This window comes from Cibotium barometz, chromosome 39 (genome assembly GCF_041138505.1).
Source record: "Cibotium barometz isolate CiBa-2024 chromosome 39, ASM4113850v1, whole genome shotgun sequence".
Lineage (NCBI taxonomy): Eukaryota > Viridiplantae > Streptophyta > Polypodiopsida > Cyatheales > Cibotiaceae > Cibotium > Cibotium barometz.
This window is the reverse complement of record NC_141084.1, coordinates 6011442-6026135: the sequence shown is the minus strand read 5'-3', so window position 1 is coordinate 6026135 and position 14694 is coordinate 6011442. Positions and strand designations below refer to the sequence as shown.

Below are 14694 nucleotides of genomic sequence, written 5' to 3'. Positions count from 1 at the left end.
GAGAAGGATTTGTGGGCAGTCAGATTGGACTTACAGGTGTAAACTCTTGGCTGGTTTTTGTGTTGTACTCAGCCATACATATTATTTTAATTGAATAAAGAAATACCGCAAGGGGCGCCAAGCTTTGGGGCCAACAGGTGTCGCTGTGTTTTCAGATTTGGGCACTCTAGCTCCAATCTGTGTTTTGTTTCTCATCTAGACTACAAGTGGACGGGTGATTGCTCCTACCGCACTCTGGTTTTCTATCAAGAGGCCGGTTTCAAGGTTCCGTCCCCGGGACCAATCATCAACTTTCTGAAGGGGGTGAGCTCGTGGTTGCTTTGGAGAAAGCCATCGCTGAAAATTCAGCAATCATGTCTGATACAGAGGAAGAGTACTTCTATCAAGAAGAAGAAGAGCAAGAGTCTTCTCCTGAAAGAGATGTATCTGAGGATATTTTTGCAGGAGAACAGGCTGCAGATGTTGAGCCTTATGAGGATGTAACACAGCCAGAAGATGTGCATGGTAAAGAGGATGATGATGCTCGGTTCAAAGATCGCTTGGCTAGTGTTATGGATACTTTTATGCAGCTCACTCAGAGTGAGAGATTTGCTGAATTTTTGAGATCTCGCTCAGAGCCCGCACAGAGCCCCAGAAAAAGAAGAAGAAGGTTCGTTCGAAGAATCTTTCTCAAGGTCATAGTGGTACCACTCCACAGGATCCATCTCCTGCACAGTTTCCGAATATGCAGCATGCTTTTGGTGCTAACCCACAGAGTTCCTTCTATGGACAGCCACCTATTCCTCAGCAGAACATGCATCCAGGGTACTTTGGTGGTGGCTCGGTGTTCCAATCCATGACTGGGGGTTATCCTCAGGGAGGCATGGGTATGTATGGGCCTTTTGGAGCCAATTTTCAGCCTGGCATGCAAGGGAATATGTATGGTGGTATGCAGTCCGGTATGCAAGGAAATGTGTTTGGAGGCATGCAACCTGGGATGCAAGGCAATATGTTTGGTGGCATGCAGCCAGGTATGCATAATGGAATGTATGGAAACATGGCTGGAATGTATGGTATGCCTGGCATGGGAATGGGAAATGTTGACCCAATGATGGGTATGAATGTTGGGGGCAGCAATCTCACAAAACCACTTCCATATGATAATCTAACGCCTATGGGCAAGGCGAAGGATTACAAGGAAGGGGGAGCTGCAGTGAAGTTTGACACTTTCAGTGGGGCCAAGGATAAATTGAAGGCACTTACCTTTTTACAGCAGTTTGATGCTGCTTTTTCTGGTGGGAATTACACAGAGTCCTCGAAGGTGAGGAAAGCTGCCACTTTTCTCAAGGGCAATGCTTTGCAGTGGTGGTCTACTCTTCTTTTGCAGGGCATAGCACCCACCACATGGGTCCAATTCAAACAGGTTTTCTCTTCCGTATGGCTCACATCTACATTTGAGGTGGATGTTATGACCGCATGGCACAAGCTGGATGCTTCAAAGTGTGATAGTTTGGAGGATTATAACAAGAAGTTTTGGGAAGCTCTACTCCCAGTGACTTCTTATCGTGCCGTGCCATTATCTGAGCAGGTTGAGAAGTATTGTTGTGGGCTGCCCAAGGAGGTACGAGATTATTGTATAAAGACAAGAGTAACGAACATGTCACAGATGATTGAAAATGCTATGACAGCTAATGCGTTACTCACAGGTGGTTCATCTGGGTTTAAAGGCAGTAAGAAATTGGGCAAGAAAGCTGAAAAATTTGGGCATGCTTCTCGTGATACTAAAGGGTCTTCAGAGACAAAGTATAAGAAGTTGCCAATGCCCAAAAGGACTTCTGAGGAAAGACAGGCTTTGAGAGATGCTCAAAAGTGTTTTTACTGTACTGAAGAGGGGCATATGTCATTCAATTGTCCCAAAAGAACGTCCAAGAAGGATCCTGACAATAAAGGAGAGCCCAAGCCAAAGAAACCAAAGCCTTCTGCAGGCTTAGTTCCTGATCTTGTGGGGGAGCAGCTAAGTGGTGAAGCTTCAGAGTTGTGCAGGGCATGGGGCAAAGTGAGAGATCAGAATGCTTTGATCTTCTTTGACACAGGTGCTAGAGCCAACTTCATTTCACCAGATTTGGCTGGCCGATTGGGGATTCGCGCAGAGGAGATGGGGCCGTTACATGAGGCAAATATGGCTTGTCCAGGGTATGCAGAACCCGTTACTCCTATTATTGGGAAGCTTCGGCTTCATTTGCAGGGTTATGTGGACAGCGAGGAGTTCTTCATCATGCCTTTGGATGGCTGTGATGTTTTGTTGGGGATGCCATGGTGCCACAGGGTACATGCGGTAGTGGATACTTACAATAGGAAAATTACTCTGACTCATAGAGGGAAAGAGCATGTATTGGATGTAAAACTCAAAGGGGAATCTGTTCCTATTGTATCTGCTTCGGCGATTTCATCAATAATGAAAAAGCATCTTTCCGCGTACTTGATTTATGTAAAGGATGCACAGGATGATGAGTCTAAGTCTAATTTGTCAATGTTAGATAAGGACAGGGCTGATTTCTTAAATGGGTTTCAAGACTGTTTTTCCGAGTCATTGCCAGGAGAATTACCTCCTGAGAGGCCAGAAGATCATGCCATAGATCTGATTCCTGGTAGTACTCCACCGAATAGACCGCCGTATCGTGTTAGTGCAGCCCAACAGGAAGAGATAATGAGTCAGGTGCAGGAGCTTTTGAATAAGGGGTTGATCCAGCCTAGCTCATCACCCTTTTGCTCACCTGTGCTCTTAGTGCAGAAGAAGGATGGTTCTTGGCGCATGTGTATTGATTACAGGGCGCTGAATAAGAATACCATCAAGAATCGATTCCCCATACCGAGGATCGATGACATCTTGGACCGCTTACAGGGCTCCACAGTTTTTAGTCGTATTGACTTGAAAAGCGGGTATCATCAGATACGCATTAGACCCGAGGATGTGCATAAGACAGCATTCCGAACCACATTTGGGTTGTATGAGTTCTTGGTTATGCCCTTTGGTTTGACAAATGCGCCTGCCACATTTAACAGAATGATGGACAGGATTTTCAGGCCTCATAGAGAGTTTGTGGGCACATTCTTTGACGATATGATTGTGCATTCACGAACTGAGGAAGAGCATAGAAGGCATTTGGCCATTGTGTTTGCAGAACTCAGAAACCATAGATTGGTGGTTAATGGCAAGAAGAGTGAGTTTTTCTTGCAGGAGATACATTTCTTGGGGCATATTGTGTCTGGTCATGGAGTCCGTATGGATCCAGCAAAGGTGGAAGCAATACTTAATTGGCCAGCTTTGAGGACCGTGCATGATGTACGCAGTTTTCTAGGATTGTGTTCCTATTACAGGCGTTACATACGGCACTTTGCTGAAATTGCTTCACCTCTTCATGCTTTGACGAAGAAAGCAACTCCGTTTAGATGGGCTGATCGGGAAATTACAGCATTCAAAAAGCTCAAAGAAAAGCTTACTTCGGACCCAGTATTGGTGTTACCGGACCTCCGAAAGGCTTTTGTTGTCCAGTGTGATGCATGTGGAAGTAGCATTGGTGCAGTTCTCATGCAAGAGGGACATGTGATAGCCTATGAGAGTAGAGTTTTGCAAGATGCTGAGAAGCATTTACAGGTGTATGAGAAAGAGATGTTGGCTGTAATTCACGCTTTTTCTACTTGGAAACACTACTTGCTTGGGGCTGATTTCAATGTACAGACAGATCATCAGACTTTGCGTTATTTCCTCACGCAGACTAAGCTTTCAGAGAAGCATATGCGTTGGGCAAACTTTTTGTCAATGTTTCACTTCCAGATTGTGCATGTGGAAGGCAAAAAGAATGTAGTGGCAGATGCTTTGTCACGCAAGCCACAGGTTTCTGCTGTTTCACTTGCTTATCATCATGAGCTTGATGAAATGAAAGAGCAGTATGCCCATGATGAGGATTTTGAAAGGTTGTATGATCAGATGTCTGAGGGTCAGCGGCATGAGCATTACACTCTCAGAGATGGGTTTTTATTGATGCATGGCAGACTGTGTGTTACCAGGCCATTGCGACTCAAGGTTATGATTGAAAGTCATGCTCCACCGTATGCAGGTCATAAAGGTATTGACGCCACGGTCAAAGCAGTGGAGACTTTCTTTTATTGGCCAACCTTGAGAAGAGATGTTGATGCCTTTGTGAGGCAATGCATCGTATGTCAGAAGGTAAAGTTTGACCGTCAGAAGACACCAGGGTTATTACAGCCTTTACCTATTCCGGATAGACCTTGGGAGAGCATTGCCATGCATTTTGTATTTGATCTTCCACGGACACAAACGGGAAATGATTGCATCTGGACTATCATATGCAGGTTCAGTAAACAGGCACATTTCATTCCCGTGCGGAAGACAATTAAAGTGGATCATATGGTGAAGTTGTTCATGGCGAACATCTTCAAGTATCATGGCTTGCCTACGTCTATCATTAGTGACCGTGATCCACGAATGACGAGTTTGTTTTGGAGAGGGTTGTTTGACAACATGGGTACAACTCTCAAGTTTTCATCGTCATTTCATCCACAGACAGATGGTCAGTCAGAAGAGGCTAACTCTACAGTGTTAGATCTTCTCAAGTGTTATGTGTCAGAGCATAAGCAACAATGGGAAAAGTATCTTCCTTTGGTGGAGTTTGCATATAACAACACTGTACATAGCTCGACAGGCAAGGCGCCTTTTGAGATTGTAGAAGGAGGGAAGAAAGTACCACACATTTTGCATACAAAGGATAAGATCTTTGAGGCTGATCAGTATGTGGAGAGCTTGGATGAAGCTTATCGGAGAGTTAAGTTGGCCCTCCAGAAAACTCAGCAGAAGCAAAAGAAAGCCGCAGACCGTCACAGACGTGATTTGCAGTTTGCATTGGGTGATTGGGTTCTTTTGCGTTTTAAAAAGGCTAGACTCAAGAAGATGAAGGGTAAAGAGCGCTTATTCCCTAAGTTGAGCATGCGTTATTATGGGCCTTTTCAGGTTTTGGAAAAGATTGGTGAGGTAACCTATCGATTGAAGTTACCAGATCACTGGAGGATTCACAATGCTTTTCACGTGAGTCTTCTTAGACCTTTCCGTGGGGATGTGCCTGAGGATGTATCAGATGAGGCTCAGCCGGAAGTTGAGGAACTTGATGAGGTTCTGATTCCAGAGCAGATACTGGCACATAAAGAAAGGAAGGTACGAGGTAAAGTTTCCCGTCGCTATCTTGTGAAGTTCAAGAACTATTCACCGATGGATGCGAAGTGGATGGAGGAAGGTGACTTAACAGATTCACCTCAGGTTTTGCAGCTTTATCTCGATGCCTTTGAGTTAGAGCCGACTCTTATTGTGGCTCATTCAGGTTCAGCAGAGCATGGGTCTGGAGCATTACCTGATGCTCAAGAGGGGGGTAGCACCTCCACTCCCTTGATACAGACAGGCTCAGATGACATCTAGAGGTCGCTTGGTGCAGATTTTCTCTCACCCGAAGGTACTGAGGCTGGACAGTACATCTGTTTATGGGACTTCTATGATATATGTGTACTAGTCACATGGAGATTTTTGTGGATATGTATGGTTCACAGTGGTATACAACTTGGACTATTACTATGCCATTGGTTTGCAGTGAATCTTGATACATGTGTATGGCTTAGAGAGATTGGGACGCTGATCTTGCCATATTGTATATTTCACTTTGGATATTTTGATGCATCACCAGAATGCAATCGAGGACGCTTGCCATCTTTCAAGAGGGGGGTATGTCATGGCCCTGTGAAAATGGAGCAGGACAAGTGTGGGCATGGTGGTTGCAGAGTCAGAATATTTTATGATTCACATGGGGGGTGCCCGGACAGTGTTTAAGATGTGTGGACATCCCTAGGTGTGAAGGGGGGGAACTAGAAACATTAAGTTTTAATGTTTATTGGAGTTTGCCCCTAGGCCTTAGTGGCCCTAGGAACTTATTAAAGTTGGGGCCCTAGGGATTAAATTGAGAAGGAGTTTTCTCTCTCTTCTCTCTCTCTCTTCCCTTTTTGGGGAGTCGTGTAGCAAAAGGAGAGGTTCCTTCATGCGCATGATGAACTAGCGTGGAAAAGCTCAAGAAGGAGGAGGCGACTGCTGAAGACCAGTTGGGTGGCTGTTTTTCTGAGTGGAAGCAGCCGTACAGCACTGTACGGCCAGAACTGGGCAGACTCTCTCTCTCTCTTTCTTCTCTGCTGCTGGCTGCGCACAGACTACTGCTGGAAACTCTGCGCACAGGCCAGTACAGGCTGTACCAGCAAGTACACAGGTCGTACAGCCCTGTACGACAGCCGTACAGTGTACGGACAGGGCTGACGCATGCTTTTCTGGATTCTGTAGCTGCAGGCGGCGCTTTTCTGGGTGCTGGACAGACCTGTGTATGCTGATTCAGGCAGGTACAGAAGTGGACAGCAGGCTGTTTATGCTAGTACAACGCCTGGCACGTATCCCGAGGCGGTACAGACGGGTACTGTGCTGATTTTCAGATCTGTACTTTACAAGGACAGCATAGGAGTGAGCATCAGGAGGAGGATACAGGCAAGTGCAAGCACACGTGTGAAGCAGGATTGTGGATTCAAGTGCCTGCAGGCACAGATTGGTGCTGTAGCTTCCTCGAGTGTTGTTTCACGAGCTAAACTTGGTAAGCTCTGTTTCTGTTCATCCATCTCTCTTTCTACTGCTTGATGTCTGCTGCAGGTATGTGTTATCTGGCTCCTTGTGAGAGGAGGAGTATGGCAGATTGACAAGAGATTAAGACAGAGATTGAACAGCATATGTATGTTTGAGCTGAGAAGATGTATCAGGCTCTTGAGTTATGCCAGATGTATGCCCATGGCTGGCCTGCTTTGTGAACTTGGCTGATCAGAGGGAGGCACAGTGTGTTGCTTGAGGACACAGATCTGTGTGCATAGATCCTCTGTGCTGAGAAGGATTTGTGGGCAGTCAGATTGGACTTACAGGTGTAAACTCTTGGCTGGTTTTTGTGTTGTACTCAGCCATACATATTATTTTAATTGAATAAAGAAATACCGCAAGGGGCGCCAAGCTTTGGGGCCAACAGGTGTCGCTGTGTTTTCAGATTTGGGCACTCTAGCTCCAATCTGTGTTTTGTTTCTCATCTAGACTACAAGTGGACGGGTGATTGCTCCTACCGCACTCTGGTTTTCTATCAGAGGCCGGTTTCAGGCAGATTGACAAGGGTTGAGACAGAGTTTGGACAGCATATGTATGTATGAGCTGAGATGATGTATCATGCACTTGAGTTATGCCAGATGTATGCTCATGGCTGCCTTGCTTAGTGGTCTTGGCTGAGCAGAGGGAGCAGTGTGTAATTGTGGAACACAGATCTGTGTGCATAGATCCTCTGTGCTAAGAGATATTGTGGGCCGTCAGATTGGACATACAGGTGTAAACTCTTGGCTGATTTTTGTTGTACTTAGTCATTCATATTATTATAATTGAATAAAGAAATACCGCAAGGGGCGCCAAGCTTTGGGGCCAACAGGTGTCGCCTTGTTTTCAGATTTGGGCACTCTAGCTCCAATCTGTTTTGTTTTCACATCTAGACTACAAGTGGACGGGTGACTGCTAGTCTACCGCACTCTGGTTTCTATCAGAGGCCGGTTTCATCTTTGCTGGTCATGGAGTTTTCAGGCCCTGTCGGCTGCCTTTCTATAGGCCGACTGCATGGTTGGGGCCATATAAAATGGCCCCATAGTCCCTTGCCATTGTTGTCTTGTATTCGGGATCTTTTTGTGTATATAGAGCAGAGTTACACGCCTCTCTCTCTCTTGTGCTGTCTATTTTCTACACTCTACTTGCTCTTGTGTTCTCAGATTTGGTCATCATCTCTACTGCATATTCTGACATGGTATCAGAGCTCTACGCTCTTGATAAATCTTGGGACTTGTGTGAGCAAGAGGGGGATTGTTGTGTTGCTGATTGGTGAACTGTTCGGGAAGAGGAGAAGCAAGAGGAAGGCGGGCTGATTTACTGGACAGCCACTTGTTGCAGGTGTAAGTTCTTCTTTTTCCCACCCACCCACCCTTTTTCAGTTACATCCCCGCAATGGCAGATTTATTAGAGATGGCTAAAAAGCATGTGAAGATCCCAACACTCCCCATGTTCCCGGTGGACCGTCAGTTGGGCGGGAACAACTACGGCATATGGAAGGTTATAATGGAATCTGTTTTGGAGTCATACGACCTTGCTGATTTCATCGTTGTTGGGGTTCCACGGCCGGAGGTAGAGGAAGGGGAGTTACCGTCGATCCAAAAGGACCGTGGGACACAGGCATAGTTATGGGATCGTGTCAACGCCAGGGTCCGTTCATTTATCTTCCTCAACTGCACACCGTAGGTAATCAATCATATCAAGCATATGACGCTGGCCAGAGGTTTATGGCTGCATTTGGCTTCTCTTTACAATAGGCCATGAAGAGGATTTCCTTGTAAAGTACAGATGCGGGTTATGAATCCTGCAAAGTCGTTGACAATGCAGGAGCACATTAACAAGCTGCAGGCTCTTCAGCAGGAAGTTCCCCAAGCTGGGACGGAGATATCGTCAGAGGATATGGCCATAACGTTGCTGTCACATTTGCCCTCTCAGTACTCAGCATTCTACTCGTCTTTGATTACCAGTGGGGCAGACTTAGCACCATGACATGGGAGGAGCTTGTGCCCATAGTCTTGGACAAGGAGGAAAGATTCTCGAACCCTCCACAGGGCGGAGGTTTGGAGGCCTTAATTGGCCAACAGTAGAAAGGCCGTAACAAGGGCAAAGGAAGGCTTCACCGGAGAAGTCTTCTGAGAAGAAGTCCGACGCTGACCACAAGAAACTAAAGGCAGAGAGGACTTGTAACGATTGTGGCGAGAAAGGCCACTATTGGAGGCAGTGTCCCAAGTGGATCACCGAGAAGGGTGAAGACTCCTCCGCAGCAACCATGAAGACTCCAGCTTTTGTGTACTTGGAGGTGATGGACACCGATGTTTCATTTTCTTCAGGCAGGGAGGAGGTTGGAGGACTCTATCGGATACTCGGGAGTGGATTCTAGACAGTGGTGCTTCCAGGCACATGACTCCTTCCCGTTCGGCTTTACAGGATCTCTGCGGGCATTCTGGTCACATTCTTACTAGGGATACATCCACTATCCCAGTTCATAGTGAAGGCAGGTTGGAGATAGTTCCCGATGGTAGAGGGGGGAAGCATTCCTCCTGGGTGTTGTATGTTCCAGCACTTGGTTTTCATCTGTTGTCAATGCATCAGGTTTGCAAGACTGGCGTACGGGTGGAGTTTGATGAGCATTTTGTTGCTTTCCGGGACAAGGCAACATGCCAGGTAGTTTGGAAAGGCGGAGGAGTGGAGAATGGGGTTTACAAACTTTCAGCACTCTCTCTCCTAGGTCCTCAGTTTTGCGATGAGTGGCAGTCTAGTAATGGTCACTTAAGTGTGGATACGCTGCAGGTGCAGGCTTTCCCAGACCAGATGGAGGATAGCTTGCCAGTTGATGGCAGCAGTTGGCAGGAACTTTCCAGTACAGATGTTGGTAGTTCTTGTGCTCGTTAGTCAGAGGAAACTTTACAGGTAACTTATGCTCTGATGTCTCGTAGTATTCGGGACAAAGAAGCTCCTGTAGATGAGGAAGTTCTTTCCATGGGGACCTCTTGGAAAGCCAGGCAGGTGGCAGTTGATTACTTGCAGAAGGAGGTGGATGTTGCACATTCTCCAGGCTTTGTGGTTCCGGATTCAGAGGGAATTGGTTACAGGTTTCCGAAGGCCTTGAGGGGTCTTCAGCAGGTTTCCAGGACTTGGCATCCCACCGTAACAGTTGTTGATCCTTGTGAGCAGTATGGTGCCTCTCTGACTCTCGGAAGCAAAATGGCTCATTGATTTGGTTGATGGATACCAGATTGGACGGGAGCTTCCTGATGAGGCTGTTGAGCTCATGTTTGCAGATGACTAGGAACGGCAGACTCGGTCAGGGATGACGGAGCGGCTACTATGGAGTCCTCCTGGGGGTTCAAGACCAGAAGAGGCTGAAACTTGCCAATAGGAAAACTGCCCAAAAGCTGGTGAGGAGAGGGCACGAGAAGCACGAAGGTGCCCGCGGGGGGGGGGGGGGGGGGGGGGGGGGGGGGGGGGGGGCAGATGAAGGAAAGGAGTGGAGGCAGAGCGGCCAGCAAGAGAGACGAAAAGGTGAGGGAGCAGAGGAGAAGGGGCGGAGAGAAGGAAAAAGGAGAAAAACAAAACTGGGGCGCTGGAAGGGGGAGGAGAGAGGGTGGGCGAGAGGCTGAAAGAAGGGTGGGGCTGTATGGGGCAGGAAAAGCGCCGGACAGGAGGCAGAACTGGCAGCGAGCAGGGATGGAGGGCGGGCAGGGGGCGGAAGGGGGGCAGCGTGTAGGTGAAAGGGAAGGAGAGGGTGACGGTGGGCTGGAGGGGGGAGGTGCAGCGCGCAGGTTCGGGGGGGAGGGGGGGGGGGGCTCACAGCTCCAGAGAAAGGGAACTTAAATATATGCACATTCTGCCTATATCTATCTTGTCTATTGCATGCTTTCTTTCATGCTTCCGCAAAGGGAGATTTGCATTAATCTGTGGCTTGAGCGCTTCACATGTCGGGCCTTGTCCAGGCCCTGCCCACCCGCTGCCTGGTTGCCCGTATTGCTGCCGCTTGTCCATCGCACCGACTGTACCTGTGTGCCAGCCTCAGCTAGTGGTTGGCTGCCACGTGGCACTCCTGCAGTAGAGGGGTTACATTTTTACTGATGTAGCTTAGTGTAGATTTATGCTGAGGTCATTGCTGCCCTCTGCTGTATCTTGTATGCTCTCTTCAGATCAATGTTGGTATCATGTTTAATGTCCTTTTCCTTTGTTATTGTACATGGAGAACCAGAAAGGAGTGTTCTGGCAGCTCAGTATAACATGGTGTGAGGTGTCATAGCCTTTATTAGTTATAATTTCCGTTTTTCTCACATCGTGTGCTTGTTTTTGTGCAGAGCTGTTTGATATATCCATACTCCATGCTGAGATGATACGGGAATGGCTTTTTTTTGATAAACCACGTAGGGCCTTTGAAAGCGGAACTAGGAAGCAACGATCCCTGCCTGATCACAATGGCCGTGGTTGGCATGAATCAAGAAAACAGATCCTGAAAGATTTGGGTGGGCTTAAGAGGTCATATTACATGGATCCCCAGCCTAACCCACAGTTTGAATGGCACCTCTATGAGTATGAACTCACGGATTATGATGTGTGTGCCTTGTATAGACTGGAACTAAAGCAGGTGAACATAAACAAGAAAAGTAGTAAATCTAAGGTGCAGCACGACCCAGTGACGGCATTACAAAACCAAATCGGCAGACTGCCTGCTAATCTATCTGCTCATGAAGGCAAGGTATGGGCCATGGCAACGAATGTGGCCGAACTTAATAATAGCAAAGGAAAAACGAAAGCAACCCAGCAAGCTGTTTGCTCTAGTGGGCGGTTGACTGATAGTGAGGTGGCTAATACGAGCTCTGTTGAGTATACAGGTGAAGATGTGAGCAGTTATCTGGTTAGTCCGTAAAATTTTACACTCCCGAAAAAATGTTTTGTTGAACTTACACACATTGCCAACAAGCTCTTTTGACAACAGCAGTTGTTAACTTGAATCCAGGCTTCTGGGTTGGTGTTGTAGGGTTTTATTGTAATTATGGACTCATACATGTTCTACGTTAATGTACTTGTAAATACCAAGCTATGTTGGCGAAGTGTGAGCAAGAGCCTTCTTATTTCTTTAAGGAGGCTTGCATTTTTAGAGCAGTGTATTTTATTTAGCAGCCAGGGGAGACTTGGGCACCTGCATTGAGAGTAGCATACCTTACCATTAGGCTATACAGCTATGCTTCTTTGCGCATCATGCCTTCTTTTTCATGCATGTGCTCCAATGATACTGCCTTACACCACCATGGCAACCTCAACCTTTGTAGTCCGGTGTGTCCTTGCACTTTCTGTCCCTTGCGTGTGCAACCAGCACAACTAGTTCTTGATGACAGACGTGGTGGCTTCCTCTCTTGATCTGGGATGGTGCTCGACCTTGGACAACTAGCGCCTAGTGAATTGAGCGATCCTTAAAACAGCCACTTGTCTGGCCATGAGCAGGATTGAAAGAAAGTAGAGGAAGAGTTTACATAGGCATAGCACATGTGATTCTAAATAGTTAGATGTAATGGCATGGATGGGAGGAGAAAGGCTATGCCAATGAAGGGTGAAGGGTGCTTTCAATGGGGTGTAACTTTTTATTTTGTTATTTTTAAGGAGAGAGTATCTATAAAAGAGCTTATGAATGTGCAAAAAATAAAGAAAGTCTAGTGGAGATTTCTACCTTGATGGCATTATTTGATGTAGTTCAAGCAGAATAAAATAGAATCTTTCTCGGTTGAGATTCATTACCTATTGTATATGCTTTGTTGTAAAGAGGGGATTTTTTTTTGGGCACTATGTACTATGTTTATAACTAAGAAGAAAAATCAGTAGCAATTGTACTCTGCAGTATAGATAATAATAGATATGAATGAAGCAAGGGAGAATGGAAGAGCAGGAACCTCAGGCTCCAAGAATGAAATAACCTTTCTTCACAAAAAAAAATGTCTATGAATCTTGTTATTTTTGTGGTTACTAGCTGAAGATTGTCCTCATAAAAATCCACTCCTTAGACAAGAGGGATGAAGATATTTCCTCCCTAAACTTGAAGATGTAAGCCAAAAACACTTTAAAAAAAGCAATAGGTTTAATAAAAATGATTTAATTAAATACTTTGGGGTGGGCTTCACACGCGTAGTTGCATGCGCCAAGTATGTCGAGACGGGTGGTCAACGACTCGGGCCTTGCATGGCTGAGCCACCTAGTGAGTGGTGTCAACAAGGAGAGGAAGAGGGAGCGAATGGATGGGGGATTGGGATCCGGAGGTTGAGGAGGAGATGAAGCATCGACGAGAAGATATTGAGGCGGAGAGTTCCAAGAGGAAATGCGTGCCGGACTAGCTGAATGAAAGACTATGCTCGCATGTAAAAAAACAAGGTATGTTTGAAGCTCAACCAAGAATTTGTCAGAAGCCAGATCGGACTTTTCTCAATGTGCAGCGTCTTCATTTTCTGTCCGGGGGAAATAGGAAGATGGCTTTAGGAGAGTATCTTGCATGATAGTGTTGTATCTAAGGTTTTCTATTTGGGAAAATGTTTCTTTAATGTCCTCTTTGTCAAGGGTCAAGCAGTCTCTAAGCCGTTTGCTAAAGGGCCTCTATTTTTTGGTCGACGTCTTGTGCATGTTTTTCCTTTTGATTCGTTGTTTGATGTTAACAACAGTATGTAGAGTGCATGTCCTGTGTGGGTCGAGGTGGTCGGTCTTCCCCCTTGGCTCAGGCTTGCTTTGCGGGATATAGCTCAAGCTCTTGGTCCACTGTTGTATGTCCCTAATGACGAGGTGGGAGGGAGGCAGGGTAATATCGTTTGTATCACCTGGAATACCTCCATTGAAACCCCTAAGTCAATTGATGTGGATCTAGGTCAACTGGCTACCTTGAAATTAGGTCTTAAATTTGGTGCATTCCTAGGTGCATATTTTAGGTGTCGAGGATTTGGCCATATTGCAAAAGATTGCCCTAACCCTAACCTAAAAGTGAAGAGGTAAATGCATGTCCTGTGTGGGTCGAGGTGGTCGGTCTTCCCCCTTGGCTCAAGCTTGCTTTGCGGGATATAGCTCAAGCTCTTGGTCCACTGTTGTATGTCCCTAATGACGAGGTGGGAGGGAGGCAGGGTAATATCGTTTGTATCACCTGGAGGTATGTAATATCGTTTGTATCACCTGGAATACCTCCATTGAAACCCCTAAGTCAATTGATGTGGATCTAGGTCAACTGGCTACCTTGAAATTAGGTCTTAAATTTGGTGCATTCCTAGGTGCATTTTTAGGTGTCGAGGATTTGGCCATATTGCAAAAGATTGCCCTAACCTTAACCTAAAAGTGAAGAGGTAAAAGAGGATAATTTGAGTGGAGTGGGTAAAGCTAAAATCTCGGTTGAAAGCCAAAAGAACGAGGAGAGAGGTAAAGAAGTGATGAATGAGTTTGGGAAAGGCACCTTGGTAGGGGAGTGGGTTAAGATTAAAGGGAAGTCTAGCGTTAGACAGGCTAAGGTAGAAGCTAGGAAAGCTCAACCTAACCGGGGGTCAGAGGGTAGAAGGTCGAATTTTCTTGGGAATCTGAGCCCTGTATACTACTCTAATCCTTTCAGTCCACTTAATGATAGTGATAGCTACCCCTTGTTTGAACAAAGATTTGACTTTATAGTAGGGGAAGCTTGGAAAGGAATCCAAAATGAACAGAACAATAGGAGGAATTGAGAGGTTGAGATGGTACTGGAGATTGCTCTTTCATGAAGAATTATCTAGAGTTTACTAGATATACGTGGAATGTTAAGGGCATCAAAGATAAAAAGAAGAATGCCTCTTTTTGGGGGTTAGGGAAATCTTGGGGTTCTCGGTTTTTGCTATCCAAGAGCATAATCTTTTTGGAAAAATTCCTAGAAAAGATAGGTTTAGTGAATGGGCGATTTTTTATGGTGGGGTTAATTTGGGTTACAGTGGGGTTATGACCCTAGTGAGAAGAGATCTTAATCCCATTGTCATTGCCAA

The 14694-nt window shown here is 46.1% G+C and overlaps 1 protein-coding gene across 1 annotated transcript in view; it reads left to right on the top strand.

Moving 5' to 3' along the window:
• The window catches only part of LOC147615648 (transcription factor VOZ1-like), a 63818-nt gene extending 52043 nt beyond the window's left edge, over positions 1-11775 (top strand). The window contains exon 4 of the mRNA XM_086778190.1: positions 11023-11775. Coding sequence (XP_086634316.1) covers positions 11023-11591 — 569 coding nt within the window. The 3' untranslated portion in view covers positions 11592-11775. The remainder of the gene's footprint in view (positions 1-11022) is intronic.
• The last annotated feature ends 2919 nt before the right edge of the window (positions 11776-14694 follow it).